At 44.2% G+C, this 16,238-nt stretch overlaps 1 protein-coding gene across 1 annotated transcript; it reads left to right on the top strand.

Annotated features, from left to right (window-relative positions):
• Positions 1–205: 205 nt before the first annotated feature.
• Positions 206–15,869, top strand: LOC104516858 (pappalysin-1-like; the record flags this gene model as incomplete). The annotated part of the gene is made up of 4 exons (XM_010161340.1): positions 206–351; positions 4,796–5,089; positions 9,099–9,291; positions 15,748–15,869. Coding segments are annotated over 4 exons (755 nt in total), but the record flags the coding sequence as incomplete, so codon positions are not given.
• Between the last annotated feature and the right edge of the window lie 369 nt (positions 15,870–16,238).

The raw sequence follows: 16,238 nt of genomic DNA, 5'->3' as shown, positions 1-16,238 counted from the left end.
TAGTTAATCAATGGCCTGAAGTCCTTAGATGAGGTTCACTATATGAATGCAAAGTAATTGAAGTTTGGGAATGGGTTATTGAAGTACTTCAGGTGACTGATACGCAGGATATTATAAGATCTTTGCCTGGATTGCAGCACTTCTTCAATACTTTGTTGCTTTTTGTGTCACCTTTAGAAAAACAAATGCCTTTCTTTTCCTACAGAGCATACTTAGATGTCAATGAACTGAAGAACATACTCAAACTGGATGGATCCACACACCTCAACATCTTCTTTGCCAATTCCTCTGAGGAGGAGCTGGCTGGAGTGGCAACTTGGCCCTGGGACAAGGAAGCCTTGATGCATCTAGGTGAGTGATAAAGATGTTTCTTCTTTGTAAAGCATTCTTTCGAGGCACTAAGAAGGAAAGACAAATATGCGTTTAGCTCTGTTCTGATTCCTTATCATTCCTCTAATATATAGTCAGGGGAAAAAAAGTATTTCACGATTCCCAGATACTGGCTCACAACCAGGAAAATATTAGGTTATAAACCCAAAGCATATTATGGTATTTGTAGATGATGTCAAGCTGAAAGTATTTCACCTTTTAAGTGAAGCTACTTTGCAGGGCATTCACTCCATGGGAGCACTTTGCAAAGAACAGTGGGGGGGATAGGTGGGGGATGCTAGACAGAAGTGAATTTTTAGCCTTAGCCTGTTACATTCTGATCCTTAGCTCATTACTTAGTGTTCAATTAATTGTCCTCACAGCCTATAGTTAACATTTGTTCCTAGTTTTCTCTACCAATGTGCAAAAGAGGGAACTGCTGAGAGATTGTATCGCTAACGTTCATTTGAGTGGAACGGGATGTTCACTACCCTGCAGAAAGCCCTGCATGTTTCCTAACTGGGTCACTGACTGTGGCTGCTGGAACCCAGACATCCAAATGACTCATTGCCCTGACACCTGCAGTGCCCCTGGACCTGTGTTCCTTGCAAAATGTCAGATGAACCTCAAAAGATTTGGAAGATACTGACTGTGTATGTGCTTCTCTTAACTGCTCCAACCTCCCCAGGGCTGCAAACCTGATCTGGTCATCTCAAAAGAGCAGGGATTCTCATGAGTTTTCCAGGTATTTCTCCAGACTGTCCAGATCTTCACAGGCTGGAAGTGAAGTCCAGTTTCCGCCAAGTTCTGTCTCTGTGAAAGGCTGTTTCAGGCAGTTTTTATATTACACAACCCCACGCTGAGCAAAACAAAAAAGATGTGGCAAACATAAAACCTAGACAAGCAAGGCAAGCAAGTACGGTGTTTATCCTAAAGCATACTGTAAGTGCCGAACTACAGCCCAAGCCATCGGGTAGGCAGGTTTTCCTAAGTTCAGAAATACCTCAAAACCTAGAAGTTAGCATTTCTTTAGAGTTACCAGTTTCCATAGCTGAGAGAAGCTCCATGGTCAGACCAAGGAGTTGGATCTGGCTGCCCTACATCAGTTAGTAAATGTTGTATTGCGACAGACAGCTCTGCAGCTGCTCTGAGCAAACTTCCCTTCCCAAGGACCAGCACTGGCACACATCCAGTCTCCTGCCAAGTTGGGCTGGAAGTGAAGCCACTTCCACTCTGACATGCCTCCAGCCCCAGCTCTATGGGCTCCTGCTGGGAGCACCCAAACAGAAGATGCTGTGAACGCCTGCCAGTGAACGTTCCCCATGGCAACATCTTCTGACAAAAACTAAGCTATTAACCTCAGCCAGCACCCAAGCTGCTCTGACTTCTATCACTTTGTAATGCCACAACCCCCACTCCTGCACCAGCCCCACTGTAACTCTGTTCGGGCAACAGTGTTGGTCGCTGGTGGGAAACATTAGCCCTAATGCCACCGCTGGAGGGAAATAAGGCTGCAATATAGCTGATCCTGCCTTAAATGAGTATTTTCACAGCTTCCCTTGGTGTTGCCATGGGAGGGATCAGAGAACAAGGGGAGAGCTCCAGAGCGCCAAGGAGAACCTTCTGCAAGAGGGCTGGGGCTTGCCCAAAGCCCTGATGAGTTCTTCTGTCACTTCGTTAAGCTAATTGTCAACATCATGCCTGAGCAAAACAATTTAAATTCAGCTCCTACAGTGTATTGACAGAATTCATTGACCAAAAAAGGATCTCACAAGAAAAAAAGACATTAGACAACAGTTTAAAGTTGATTTGCAGTGGAAAAAAAGTAAAAATAAATAAATAATGGTCATAATTTCCTGTCATAATAGCCCTCCCAGCCCTGTGCTTGGTCTGTAAGAATTCATCTTTAATCTTTTTTACTCTCTTCTATAAATCCAATATGTACTTAATAAAAAATATGAAATATGTCCTGTGGTGCAGATCTAAAGGCTGGGATAGAGATTGTCTGGGTGAGGGAGTTTATCTTTTCTGTAAAACTGCAATTGATTTAGATTCTTGACAGCTGTGAAAAATAGAAATTTTCAACAAAGGCAAAAATAAAATCTCCCTCCCCAGCTGCCTCAGGGCTGTCCAATGCCAGAACCATTTACCCACATCCTGATGGGGAATTTCACCAATGCTCCTGCAATTGGAAAACAAACTCTGGAGTTGTGTTTGGGAAAGAGACCCCCACAAAACAGTGTATGAGGGTACTGCCTGGGTGTAAATGGCTCGACCTGGGTAGAGCCCAAGCACTGGAGGCATCAAAGCATGTACTGCATGAAGGGGGAGAGAGGGATACGAGGGACGTGGGGATTGCAGTGGCTGCGTACTGATAGGTCAACATACAATTAATTGGGATGCGCAGAACTAGCATAAGGACCGGTTCAGTGCTGTGTAAAGGATGTGCAGATGCCGCATGTGGCATAATAGGCATGATGCTCAATGTGATTGATTTTATTCACTCTTTTATGCCTATGTTCAAATTTTCAGTTCATTTTTTTTAATACTGTATGTGTATTTGTACACGCCCACGTGACTTCTCTCCACTGCGCGCGTGGAGTCGCATGTGCCCATGCACAAAGGGGAAGCCTGTTCTCTATTTCTGTGTATGCATGTGTCCTTGCCACACATCCAAAGTGGTGCTTCCTCTCTCTTCAGCACTGATAAAATTTCAGCTGGAACACTCTACACGTGTGGACACTCTACTTGAAGGAAAACGTGAGACAACTGGGAAAACCAAAGACCAACAGTCAGGGAGGTCTAGAAAAAGGATTGAGCTGCAGAAAAGGTTGAATGTATTACAGTTATTCAGACGGAAGGAAAAGAGCCTGAAGTGAGGATGATGACAATCTCATAAAAGTTGATGAAAGGGGAGGAGAATCTTCTGTTCTTCGTATCCGTGTGAGGCAGGACCTGAAGTCATGAACTTAAATTGCCAAAAAATCAATTCAGATTAGATGTGAGTTAAATCCTTGCAGCCATAAGGATACTGAGTGCTGAAATTGATTGCTGGGGCACTAATGTCATCAGAGGTTGTAAAGAGACATTAGGCCAATATGTGTGAGGGATGTATAGACCTAATTGCTCCTGTGTGTTTGAGACTGGAATTTAGATGACTTCTTAAGACCTTCTTGGTCTTATTTGCTCCTAATTCCATGGTTATTGCAACCAAGTCTCCAGGCAGATGAGAAGGAGGACTCTATGGTGCGTCAGAACGCAGTGATCTCATCTTTCCTGTGCTGCAGTCACTGATAAAGTTCCTTCTGCCAAAACCATTTCTCTCCTCATTGTCACTAAATTATTAGTGTACCATATCCAAGATTTATTTTTCCACTCTAACTTTTACAAAGCAGACTCCTGTTCTCATGGTTGGCAATATACACAAACAGTTTTAAATAAAAACCTTGGAAAAGTTGAGGTCAATAAGCTAAATAAAGAAAATATGAAGTATATCATAAATCCAAAGGTACATCTAGCTGAGCTAAAAATGTTATTCTCATGATTAATTCAATGTACTGTAAAGCCTCACTAATTTACTATTTCCTTATCTACACATCCCATAATTCATACAACAAAAAAATCACCATTGGTTTTCTTTGCACACTTTTAACAAGCACGCAGTTCTTTTAGGATTATCACATTCCAGGATTTCATGTTTTTTGACACATTAGCCTTATGCATATTCATGACTGGACTGTGCAGTTCAGGTCAAACTAGGCTTGTGTGAGTGCATGGACGATCGTGTTTCCCACAGTTACTTCAAAGCTGTCTATATGGTCAGAGCACACCCCGCAAAAACTGTTCCAGCCCTGGGTGTATTCTGGTTTTTTTCTTCAGCTATTAGCTTGCAAATATTGTTGCGGCCTACTGTGATTTTTAGGGTGTTTCAGAAGTTAATGGGCTAATACTATGTCTTCCCTCCATGGAATAATGCGCGGAGTGCTCTGGGTATGTGTTGTTTGAAATGGTATCAAATTCTGGTATCACATGCATCACTTACACTTACCTGGGCAGAACCATGCCATTTCAGCACACTAAATGGTTTGAAATTACGCAGTATGAGGTACTTGCGTGTCGGATCTTTCTTTGAGTTAACAAGCCAACTAGACTGACCATATTCAGCAGAGAGACCAATTGTCACCGTGTTTGGTTTAGGACACGTTGTCCCGTGATTCCTCACCCTTAGAGCCCTAGGTTAAGACTGCGATCAAACTTTGCTGTGCAGTTTCTCTGAGCAGGCCGTGTGTGTGGTGGTGCAAAAAGCTGTCTGTGCTGTAGAGGTTCCGATGAACTGCTAGTGGATTTGCCCTTAGGATTATCTTCCTTTCCCTTGCTGTTTCGTGACAGACAAAGCAAACGAAGCTCTGCTCTTTTCCCCTTGCAGGTGGCATTGTGCTGAATCCTTCCTTCTATGGAATCCCTGGCCATACACACACAATGATCCATGAAATTGGGCACAGCCTGGGGCTCTATCACGTCTTCCGGGGAATCTCCGAGATCCTCTCCTGCAGCGATCCGTGCATGGAAACTGAGCCCTCCTTCGAGACCGGGGACCTCTGCAGTGACACCAACCCTGCTCCTAAGCACAAGCTGTGTGGGGATCCTGGACCTGGCAACGACACATGTGGTTTTCACAGTTTCGTAAACACGCCGTTCAGTAACTTCATGAGCTACGCAGGTACTTGGGCTTCCTTGGGTTGCTGCTGCTGTCGGTGGCTGGGTGGGAGCAAAGAGCAGCAGTATTACCTCTGGTTTCGACAGCCCATTTCATGTCGGGCTTTATGCTGACAGGAGTGTCCATTGGTCTAGAACTGGATTTCATGAGGAACTTGATGGCCTCAGGAATCCCTTCCAGCTCCCCTGTTCTTTTTTCCCAGTTCTCCCCAGCTTTAAGTAGTTTCATGTGATGACCAGGCAGAAGGTTTGGGAGAGGGAAGAAATGAGATAAGCATTAAGAAAACAGCTTCCAAAGGCTCTGCAGTAAATTTGACACCCTATTTTCATGGGATCTAGATGTCTGATCTATGAGGTCTTCTTTGAAAAATTCAGAGATTGTTTACCCTCCCTCAAGGACATACTGAATGTCAGATGAACACTGATACCACCAATGCTGTGTAATGAACCTGTGATAGGTAGGCATCTAATAAAACACAGCTCACGCCTCCGTACGCCTGTTCAAATACCATGTTTGGTGTTTGATTTGGAGTCCCTGTCATTCATCTACAATCTCTCACATCTGAGTTTCGTCATCAGAGTGTGAATACCAGGACAGCACCTGGATCAGGATTGCTCTTCCTGTCAAAGATTACCTGTGTGCTGGGAGTGCAACTACAAAAGCTCCATATCAGTGTGGTAAAACCTTCCCTCCAAGAGGAATAAGCTGCTTAAGCAGAAGCCTGATGCTGTAGTTACAGCTCTGGGCTGCTGTAGGCATAGCTGTCTTGCTCAGGAAAGCCAGGTCGTGGCACTCCTACCAACAGAGCATAAGAAAAAGAGGGCACGAGCTCCTGTGATCCTTGCCCATCAGCTGAGTGTGAGGTGTGGTCCTTGCTGCACCCCTGGAAGTTCAAGGGGAGTTGAAGGATCCCCTGTTATTTCCCAGAAAGAACAGGGGGTACCTTGGCTCGTGTTTCTCCTTATTTTGGGTCACAGGGTGTAGCTGTGGTGAAGGTCTGTGACACCGAGCTGACAGCATCAATAACATTTTAAAGGTGACCAATATACTTCCAGCTACTGAAGGGCACCTTTATACTCCAGGCAAAAACACACGTTGCCCACTCAAAAGGTCGCAGGGCTGCTTATTCCGTAATAAAACTGTAGAGAAGCAAAGTGTTTAATGTCATCTGGGGCACAGATTGGAATGATTTATAACAGAAATGCTTTTATGCCCTTTGGGGTTTGAAGTGATGCTTAGTTTTCTCTTTATTTTTCTATTTGTTTAGAGGGGGTTTTCAGGGACAAGTGTACACACACGGAGTCAGCTCCTCAACGTGCTGTGCGCTTTTGTGCATGCGGAAGGGCAGAAATCATTATTGCCTGATACAGCCTCCTGGTAACATCACACAAATAAGCCAGTGCCACTTCAGAGGACAATATTCCTCCACCAAATCTGCTTCTGTGTGTGTGACAAGAGGTAGTGCAGACGTGTTTCAAAATGCTGAGTCTTCCACAGAGAACTTGCCTTGCCAATTCTCTCGAGAGATGAGACAACGAGGCAGACCACAGAGATACATATCTGCTACAGGGAGCTCAATATGTGCTGGTATTCTGAGCAGAAACCTTTTTTTTTTCTTGAAAAATTAAGTGAAACGATGTGATAGGCATCTCTAGAGCTCATGCATGAATCTGTTTGCTTTTCTGTTCTTGCCAGTGGAATAAAAACATATCAGGATATCAAATTGCTGGAGAAATACCTTTGAAACATCTAGGTTGAGGTCATGCAGCTCTAAACGTTGCCTTTCTTTCCCTTCTGTTTTGCTGTTTGTATACAGCTTCATCATATTGTGTTTGTCTGTCTCTAACATCCGTCTGCCCAGTTACCCCCAGCTCTGTCGGACAGCACTGACTTAAAGGGTAACTTTTCTTTCCCTGAAACCTTAAGTTACAATGTCCAGAAGATTGAAAGGTATGAGAAATTGGACTTGTAGATTATTTTACAAGGCCAAATAGCTGTGGTGTTCCTGAATGAAAAGATAAGTTAGTCTTTTAGATAGCAGGAATTGTGCTTCTGTATTCTGTTGGAATAACCATCTGGCTAAATCTCTTGAATTTCTCTAGTTATTACTTTATCTGAGGATCTTGAACCTTTCTTGAAACCAAGCGATCAAGTGAAATACCTTTCTCCCTCACCTCTCTTCCCTTCCCCACCCCGGGGACACAGCCTGTGCTGATGTTTAAACGGACTGAGAATGCAGGTCATCTTTCTCCTGTGCCATTGTCTCACTGCTTTGTCCTATATGTATTTTATTGTTCCTTTATGATGGCTATTAAGGGTCTTTGTCTCCTTCTGGGCTTCCGTGAGGAATATTTATGGCTTTTATAGCATGCTCAGGGATAGACCATCGACAATTATTGAGGAAATCCAGAGATGTCATATGAAAGCAGCTTTTTGCATACCCACAGGGATTTGTAGATAGTTTCAAGCTGGTGGTTTCCGTCTGTCTGCTGTGCATGTTTGATGAGGAATGGTTCACTGCCCAGTGGAATTAGGAGAGACAGAGGAGAACATGTGAACTGACATGTCCTTACTGTGGTAGGACTGTGTTTGGGGCTGCAGTTTGAGCAGGATCCCAACTGAAGCTGCCGCCTTTCGCTTGCATCTCTGGGAAGATGCAGAAAGGTTTTAAATTAGCCAGCAAATTCACACTTCCCGTTAGAACAAATTCATATTTTTTGGTTCCTCTTGAGTTCCACAGGGCACAGACTTGAAGACGTCGGAGCATCTAGTGAGGCTATTACAATATTCAGCTGCCAACTTACATGTACACAAGCAAGTCCCTGAAGAGCCTCCAGCGACCTGCATCTTCCCAGAAAAGTGTATTCCTTGGCCTGTGCAAAGCTGTCGTCGTTGTTTGTATCACGGCAGCATGCAGAGGTCCCATCTGGGACTGAGCGTTACTGGGCTGGGAGCTCGGCAGGCACATGGGAAACGCTCTGTGATTTCAAGAGCTTTCCATCTGATGGCAAGAGAACCAGAAAAATGGTTCAAGTGCTAGCAAGAAGTTGTTCAGCATAGCTTTCCTGGGTGACTTTGCACAACGTATTTATTCCTTCTGTGATCCGCAAGACAGAGAAATAGTAATTTTCTCCTTCTCCGGGGCATTGTAGTTGTGAAGTTGTGTGGTGTTCAGAGGGCACTAGATGTGTTCTTCTTGCCAAATCATGTTTGGGGAAAACAGATGAAATGAGAAATGGATATTTATGGGAAATTATCCAGCAAAATGATTTCTTCATTTTGAATGAAGAAGAAATTTGAAAGACCAAAAATGTTTATGAGGAGTTCAGAAAGGGGTAAGAATCGTAATGGTAATGGGGAGGTTTTAATAGAAATAAAGGTATTTTACTGCACCAAAATTTTACATTTTTAATCAGTGTGTAATTTTTGAAAAATTGATCTTTCAGAACATATTTTATTTCTTCATTAGAAAATTTAAGAACTTAAAAAAAACTATGTATTTTAAAATTCTGTGTGCTTTTAAGCTAAGAAAGCTGTCAAAGTCTGTGCACACAATTTGCATGAATCTCTTTATCCTAACACTAGCTGTCCTTTGCCCTTTTATCCTCTCTCAGGGACATTCTTTTAGACATGAAATTCTTTTAAGCCCAGAGGTCCACTGGTAGCCCCAATTCTGACCAGAAGGTGCTGCACTGAGGCTTTCTGTTTCCTCACCTTCACGTGTCTCTGCCTCGTCTTGGGATGATCTCTGCGTGCTCCATAGGTATCCCAGCCCAGAGGGAGAGAACGTTTATTGATGTATTTTTGTTATCTTTTTACCTTTTGTTTCCTTTCACCTCCCTTCCCAAGTGATGACTGCACTAATTTGTTCACAGGCCATTCGTTACCTTCTGAGTGCTGCGAGAATCCATCCGGGCCCTTGCAGGAAGCTGCCGTTCCCCAGGTTGTAATTCACTCTCTCGCTCCCGCCTTATCTCCCGCGTGGTTCATGTGGCTTCTGTTTTGATTTCAGACGATGACTGCACCGACTCCTTCACGCCCAACCAAGTGGCCAGGATGCACTGCTACCTGGACCTCGTCTATCAGAGCTGGCAGCCCGTGAAGAAGCCAGCTCCTATCGCAATTGCCCCCCAGATTGTCGCTCGGACCTCCACCTCAGTCACCCTGGAATGGTTTCCGCCCATCGATGGCCACTTCTTTGAAAGGTGATCTCGCACTGCTCTGTACTCTTGCCCCGAGTTGGATGGAGGGGGGAGAAATGGGCACAACCCAGGGCCCCACTCCAGCGGCGCAGCTTTATCGTGTGCTGCGCTCAGTCTGGGTTAAGGCTCTTTCCTAAATTGGTTCATAGTGAGGAGGTTATTGATCTGTTTTCTGCTCTTCTTTTCTCAGCCTGTAGCACTCGGCTGAGGGCCATTGATTTGCCATGTAAAGGGCAAATCTTTTTCCATATGTTATGGGAGGAATTTTCAATGGACGATTCTGGCCCTGTGATTCCTGTTGTTATCACTCCCCACAAATACCTGTGGGTTTCATCTCTGCCTGCACATACCCCCTACTCCTCTTGCATGTTTGTTTTGCACGGATGAGGTGAATCTTGTCTCTGCTCCCGTGATCGCACAGAGCTCGTGGGCAGAGGAGTCCCACAGGGCACGGAGGTGACAGGGCTGGGGAGAGGGAAGCATGCTGCCTCCTTCCCTGAGCTGCAGGTGTGAGGTGGGAGCTGAGCAAGGCAGAGTCAAAGACCTGAAACCCTGAGTAAGTGTCATCTTGCTGCACCCTCAGTGGAGCGTGTAGGTCAGGGTGCGTGTGTCTGATAGACATGCAGCTACCTGGTACCAGTGAAAATCGAATGAGTGCAGGGCGCTGGACAAGAGTTGCACCACGTTGTGGTTCAGAGCCGGAACAACTCGTACCCCGGGGTGACCTGAGCAACTGGGTACTTCATCTAAGTACTCTTACACAGCACTCGGCCGGGCTGCAGGAGCTGTGGGAGTCCTAGCAGAGAACTTCCTAAACGATCGACCTTCTCGCATTACCGTTAACTGACCTTCCCTGTTTACATTTCTTCTCCAGTTCTTGCTTTGTTATTTTATGGAGAACAAACTTGGAGCGTCCTTCAGGACTGTTGCAGCACGTATCCCAGGAGGCCAAATTTACAAGCATATTAGCACCCAAAGAGCTGTCTCAGCACTGCTGCTGTGTTCAGTGAGAGCACCTTGACAGCCACTGCCTCCCTCAGGGATGAAACTCCCCGCACTGCGAGGACACGCGGCCGTTTCGGTGGCCAGCTCGCGCTTTATTGGAGTAGGCAGGTAGCTGCTATCTTCTGCTCAGAGATTTTCCACCTTTAGTGCAGGTTAATATGGGAAAGGCAATCAGATCGTATTAGGAGTTGATAAAGAGAGGTCTTGTGCTCTGAACAGGGTTTGCTTTAATTGCAGTTTTGCAACCGAATCCTTTTATTCCCGACATGTGAAAAGGACTTATGTGAAGTTCTGCAAATTAATTCAGAATTTTTTAGCCCGTAATAATTTTTAGGCAAATTAAGTTTCTCCAATTTAATTTAGATTTCAGAAGATACTTATTATGTGTTAAATAAATTCCATCTGCATCTTAAAACACATTGATGCAGAGTTAATTGTTATGTAACCAAATATGTCTTTATTACATATTTCTTATAACTCAATCAATATGTTCTTAATAACCCCTAGTTAGTTGCTTCTTAAATAACATACAGTGGATAGCCTGCTACATCTAAAATTTCATAACAAAGTTATCATATGTTAAATAAATAGTGATTTTCCAGGAAAAAAAAAAAGTCCTTTGGGTTTTCCAATCTATGTGCTCAGTATTACTGGAGAGATTTAAGGAGACAGCCTCAAATACATTGAGTCCAATTCTTTGTTAAAATGAGTTTCCCAACACTGACAGAAACAGAAATGTTGCTGTGACCATTTAAAAATGTCACTGAAATATATAAATGATCCTGGCTAAAGCATGCCCAAATTTCTGATGTATTAATCAAAACAAGGATGACAGTAGTATTGTAGTGACTAATACTGGAGAAGCTCACGTGCTGAACTTCCAGGAGTGACGTGTCCAGCACCGCTCGGTCTGAGATACATGCCTGCATCAATTTGTAAAATTGGGTCACTGTGCAAGACAAGTAGGAGGTAAAATTGGCCAAGTATAATCTTATCTGTGTGTGGGAATACTGTAAATCTTTGCAGATATTTTTACACAAAGCACACACCATGGCCCAAATTTTACTTGCCTCACTTGAATGAATAAACTCATTCACTTCAATGGGACTATTCATGTAAAAAACAGAAGACTGATACTCAACTGCTGAGTGCCTTGGGCCTGGCTTCTAATGCACAGAGGCCCCTTCCGTGCTGTTTTGACAGTGTAAAAGGGCCTTAAAAGGATGAATGGCTCTGGCTACATTAGCAAGTATTGTGGCCCAATATAAGTAGATCTCTAGCGTAAAACAGTTGTTAATGAAGACCTGACGTCAACACTGCAGGGGTTCTGGGGGGGGTCATTTCAGCCTAGCTCTAGCCTGGCCCCATGGGATCAGCAGTTGGAGCACGTCAGGTGTGGTCCTGGAGCACATCTCCACTCTGGTTTCAGGCAAAAATGGGTCCAGCTTCCGTGCTCCAAGACCGCTCCAAGCGCTGTACGTGCGGAAGGTGAAGAGTTTCACTTCAAAAACTCGCTCCTGATCCAAATTACAATGGTACTGTAAGCGCACTCAGGGTGACTCAAGTTCCTTTCATGTGTCTTTTATTCTTTAGAGCTGTGCATGGGCAGTGACCTCGGCTTAATGGAAGTCAGGAAGGGAAAATTAGCCCTATCTTTAAAAATGTAACACTGGGCTGTCTGTAGCTGTGGGTGAGGTTCTGACGGGTCTGCGGCGGAAGGGGGATGAAATGTAGAAGTGAAGGCCTTTTCCCTGCTTAGATGGAACTTTGTCACAGGTGCCACAGTATTAGCTGTTTTCTCTTAGGGCCTCAGCTCTAGGAATTACATGATTAATGATGTGGATTTGGGGGCAGAGGGTAATGCTAGCTCATAATTCCTGTAAAGCTGGGGTTGGCTATCCTGTGTCCTCACACCTTGACAAGAGTAGCTACAGGAGCTGTTTACAGAAGTAAAATCTTCTGACAGACCCTCCTTACCTGCTCAGTCTGTTCAGCTGATGCCAGCTATATTACTCTAGTCATTTACCTGCATATAAATTTGCCAATGTGTGTTTGGCCCTAAACATCAGCAGATGGTTGAGCTTCTAAACATCCCTAATAATCAAATATAGCGACAACCAGCATTTCTTCTTGTAGCTACTACACAACTTACCGTTCTCCGTCTTCCCATTAAAAAAAGACACAATAAATGTCGCATGTACATGTAATAATAAAATAATAATGGAACCAACAAAACAAGTGAAAACAAGTGAGAAAAAGAAAACTCTATTCATTTCCTGACTGCATCTATTAGATGTGTTCATCTGCCGTCGCTAAGCATCCATTCATGCGCCTCCTGCTTGATATGCATAGGCAGGATGTAAACAGTTATTGTAATAGGGCTCTGCAGCAAATTCTGCTTGGACAGAAAACTTTGAATGCATCTGCTCTTCCAAGTTTTCATTGAGGTGACTGCATTAATTTCCATGAATCTGATGCTATCTCATTCTTAGCAGGCAAATATTTTGGTCAGTATGGTGTCCCAGATCTAGATGGCTGGGCTTGATAATTGCTTGCTTAAACCTCGCTCGAAAGTTGCGGTGTTTTGGAGGGGAGAGCACCAGTTCTGAATTTCAAGTAAGCAGATACAATTTAGTCTGAAAACAGGCACTCTTTACTGAAAGGAATGATAGATTTTTACTGGTTTTGGGTTGTCTGCTGGTGCTGGCCCTGAAGAGAATTGTCTGTTTTTCACTAGTAATGTTACGATTTTGAATCCACTTCACTGAAATATCATGCTGTAGGAATGAATTCCTCCTGTGCTCTGAGCTTCATAAGCTGGAATTTCCCCAGTACTTGGCTTATTAGAAAACAGAGGAGTCTAGATTTTCCATTACCCTGCACTTTGGGGAGTCATGTGCACAAGTGTATAAGGTGTCAGATATGCTATCGTTCCTAATTAATAGTGTTTTTACCCTCTTTTTGTCTTGATGTCAGTGGCTGCAGAAGGTGTAAGGATCTGGCTTAGATTTTCATAAGCCTGTAAATGCAATTCCATAATTAGTTTTGACATTCATGGCTGTTTGTAGAATTTCAGGGCAAGAGTCTGCAGACCAAAATCTTTAACCCAGGAGTCATCCCCTGTGTAACTCCTTTCAGGCAGTGGAGTTACATCAGGGTTGAGTTTGGCTCCCAAATTGGAAAAGTAAAAAGAGAAAGTTTGCTCATAGCCTTTCCCACATGATGCTCCTTGTGATTTCTCTTACCTCCAAGTCCTTGCTGGTAAAAGGAAATGTTTGTCCATAAGCCTACAGTTTTTTCCACCATGGCAGCCTGTGATGAAATTGTATAGCTGCTAATTTGAGTAAAAAGCAGTCCTAATTGTGGAAAGTTGGCTTTCAAAGCTCTGTCCTCATCCAGGACCAAGCGCTAATGCAGGAGTCTCTTTGTAGAGAAACTGAAAGATTATTATTGCAGGGACTTCTGTCCTGCCTGTTGGTGGATCTGTCTGAAAAACAACTGCACAATAATAATTCTATGGTTTGATTTCTCAGTACCTTTTATTCTTGATTTTTTTTTTGGCATATATTATTTAGGCAAGCTGAGTTAGACACTGAAACCACTGCTAAAAAGACAGCTGAGGAATGGAATAGGAGGCAGTGTCATGCCAATAATGCAGGCGGGTGAAGTGAGACAGAGAGAGAAGTTATTTGCAACATGCCCAGATTTGATCATTACCAGCATTACAGATTGTGCAGGGAAGAGGACACCTTCTCCTCCCTCTTCTCTATTCTACCCCAGTGCCACAATTCATTCTTCAGATGTTTCCAGCAGGTGCATCCCTTTCTGCGCTGTCTGCGAGTTCAATCCTTCACCGTCTCCTTGTGTAGGGGTGGCTGCGGGCCATATTCAAATGGACACGAGTTTTACCACTGATTCCAGTCCAAGCCCCCTCTTGACAATCTCTGCATCTGCCTAATTAAGCCAACAGAAAGTTGACTTTCAAATAGATCCCTGTCAAAAACAGGAGATGCTAAGCTGTGGAGCAGCTGAGCGTGTACTGTCCCTAACGCCAAAGGGAAAAGAGAGCGCACAGCCTGGGAGGACTGGGAGAGTAACCTTACAGTCCCAGTGTCCTTGCTGAGGATCCAAAATAACTTCTGCCTGAGGATCACAGTGCCCTTCGCAAAGCAGTGCTGAAATAAGTGGTGCAACGGAAGGTGGTTAAAATTTGCATGGCTGATTGTAATAATTGATGACTCAATCCTTACATACTTGGGTACTTTAGAGAGTGCACTGTGTGCTGTGAGCAAATTGTTTGCCTAAAACTTCTGTCCTTTCCTAGGTGCATTTAATCATTAAGATCATTAATTTCTTCCATTAATTTTGAGTGGGCAGTGTTCCTTAAAGCACAACAATGAATTCTGAATAATAAGAAACTTACTGGGATGAATAACTACAAATTCTGGGTCATACAGGGTTCCAAATACTGTGACCCCAAGGAATGTCGGTATGAACTGTGTGAGTTTCATTCTCAGCTGATATGAATCGGCCTAATGTTATGGAAGATGGTAGAGTTAGACCAGTCTACATCAGCTTAAACTCTGATCTTGTGAATGTATTAACAAAAATATTTGTGAATCAGTGTTTAACTGGGTTTTCCTCTTCAACTGCTCCTGCTCACAGTCCTTCGTGGACAGTCGCTGGTATTAGACGGACTGTGTAGGTGAAGTCATGTTGGCGTTGGGCAGAGAAGTGCCTTTGTTGATGCCATGTCATGCCATCCGATGGCATGGAGCCCGTAAGATGTTCCAGTTCAGAACGTGCCATCCGCTGGTGCCAGAGCTGCCTGGTACCAAATCCAGTTTCCCCTGCAAAAGGATTCAGGGCATGTTCTTTTCTGTACGGTCATAACCCACCCCTTTTCCAGGCTTGTGATGATCTGGTGATGATACACCCCCAAAAACACCATGCATCCTTAGCAAAGCTGTGCTTCGCAGAGCAGCTCTGTCTGATGTTCTTAGAGCCTGGGACTTTACCTTCTCCTAATAACCAGCAAGCCCAAGGCCTTCACAGTCTTGAAGATATTACAAGTCCAAGCAATAAATCTATGGTGGGAGCAGAAATAGATCTGAAATCTCCAGAGTCTGGTTTCTCTGCTCTAACTACCAAGAAACATGTATTTTCTTTTGTTTCACCCAGGTGTAGTGCGGGGGCAGGGGGGGCATAGCTGAGCGTGAGTTCAGAGGTGTCTGTCATTTTGTGTTGGGTGGCGGGCTCACGGATGTCGTCTGCGCAGGCCATTAGCCCAAACCTGCAGAAGGACAGCGTCAGAAAACACTCTTGTCAGTGCTGTGAGAAAAGAGGGTTAAGTGGAACGGAATTCTAAGTCTTATTGCTTTTAATATAGTTGAATAAGCAGCTCATTCAGCTGTTACTAAGTTGGTGTGTTTTCCTGTTTTCCTGGCTTCCTAGAGAAGTGGGATCAGCATGTGATCTGTGTGCGGAAGGAAGAGTCCTGGTGCAATACGCCTTCAGCGCCTCTTCCCCGATGCCCTGCGATCCTTCAGGGCACTGGAGCCCTCGGGAAGCAGAAGGTGAGTGACGGGGATGGGGGCAAAGATGTGGCAGGGGAGAAGTCTCACCAAAGCAAAAGGAGAGACAAAAATAAGGTGGGGAAATACGGGAGAGAGTGAGTGAATGTACCTGTGCGTAGCATGAACAAAACCAGAGGACAGATGAATACACCGTGCCTCAAAGCAATGCCACTGGCTGAAATACCTGTGTTTTGCACCCCATGTCCTGACCCTGCCCATGAATTAAATGAATTCCGGGAGCTGAACCTGAATTTCAGAAAGGAGCAGAGTGCCAAGAAATGCTGACCATTCACGTCTGCCAGACGAATTCCTCAGGGGAGCTGTTTACTCCTTCTACTCCAACTCCAAAAGTAAAGAATTGCACGTTAT

Source organism: Eurypyga helias, unplaced genomic scaffold, assembly GCF_000690775.1.
Source record: "Eurypyga helias isolate BGI_N326 unplaced genomic scaffold, ASM69077v1 scaffold29570, whole genome shotgun sequence".
NCBI lineage: Eukaryota > Metazoa > Chordata > Aves > Eurypygiformes > Eurypygidae > Eurypyga > Eurypyga helias.
Note: the sequence above shows the minus strand (reverse complement) of the source record. Positions and strands in the feature narration are given on the sequence as shown.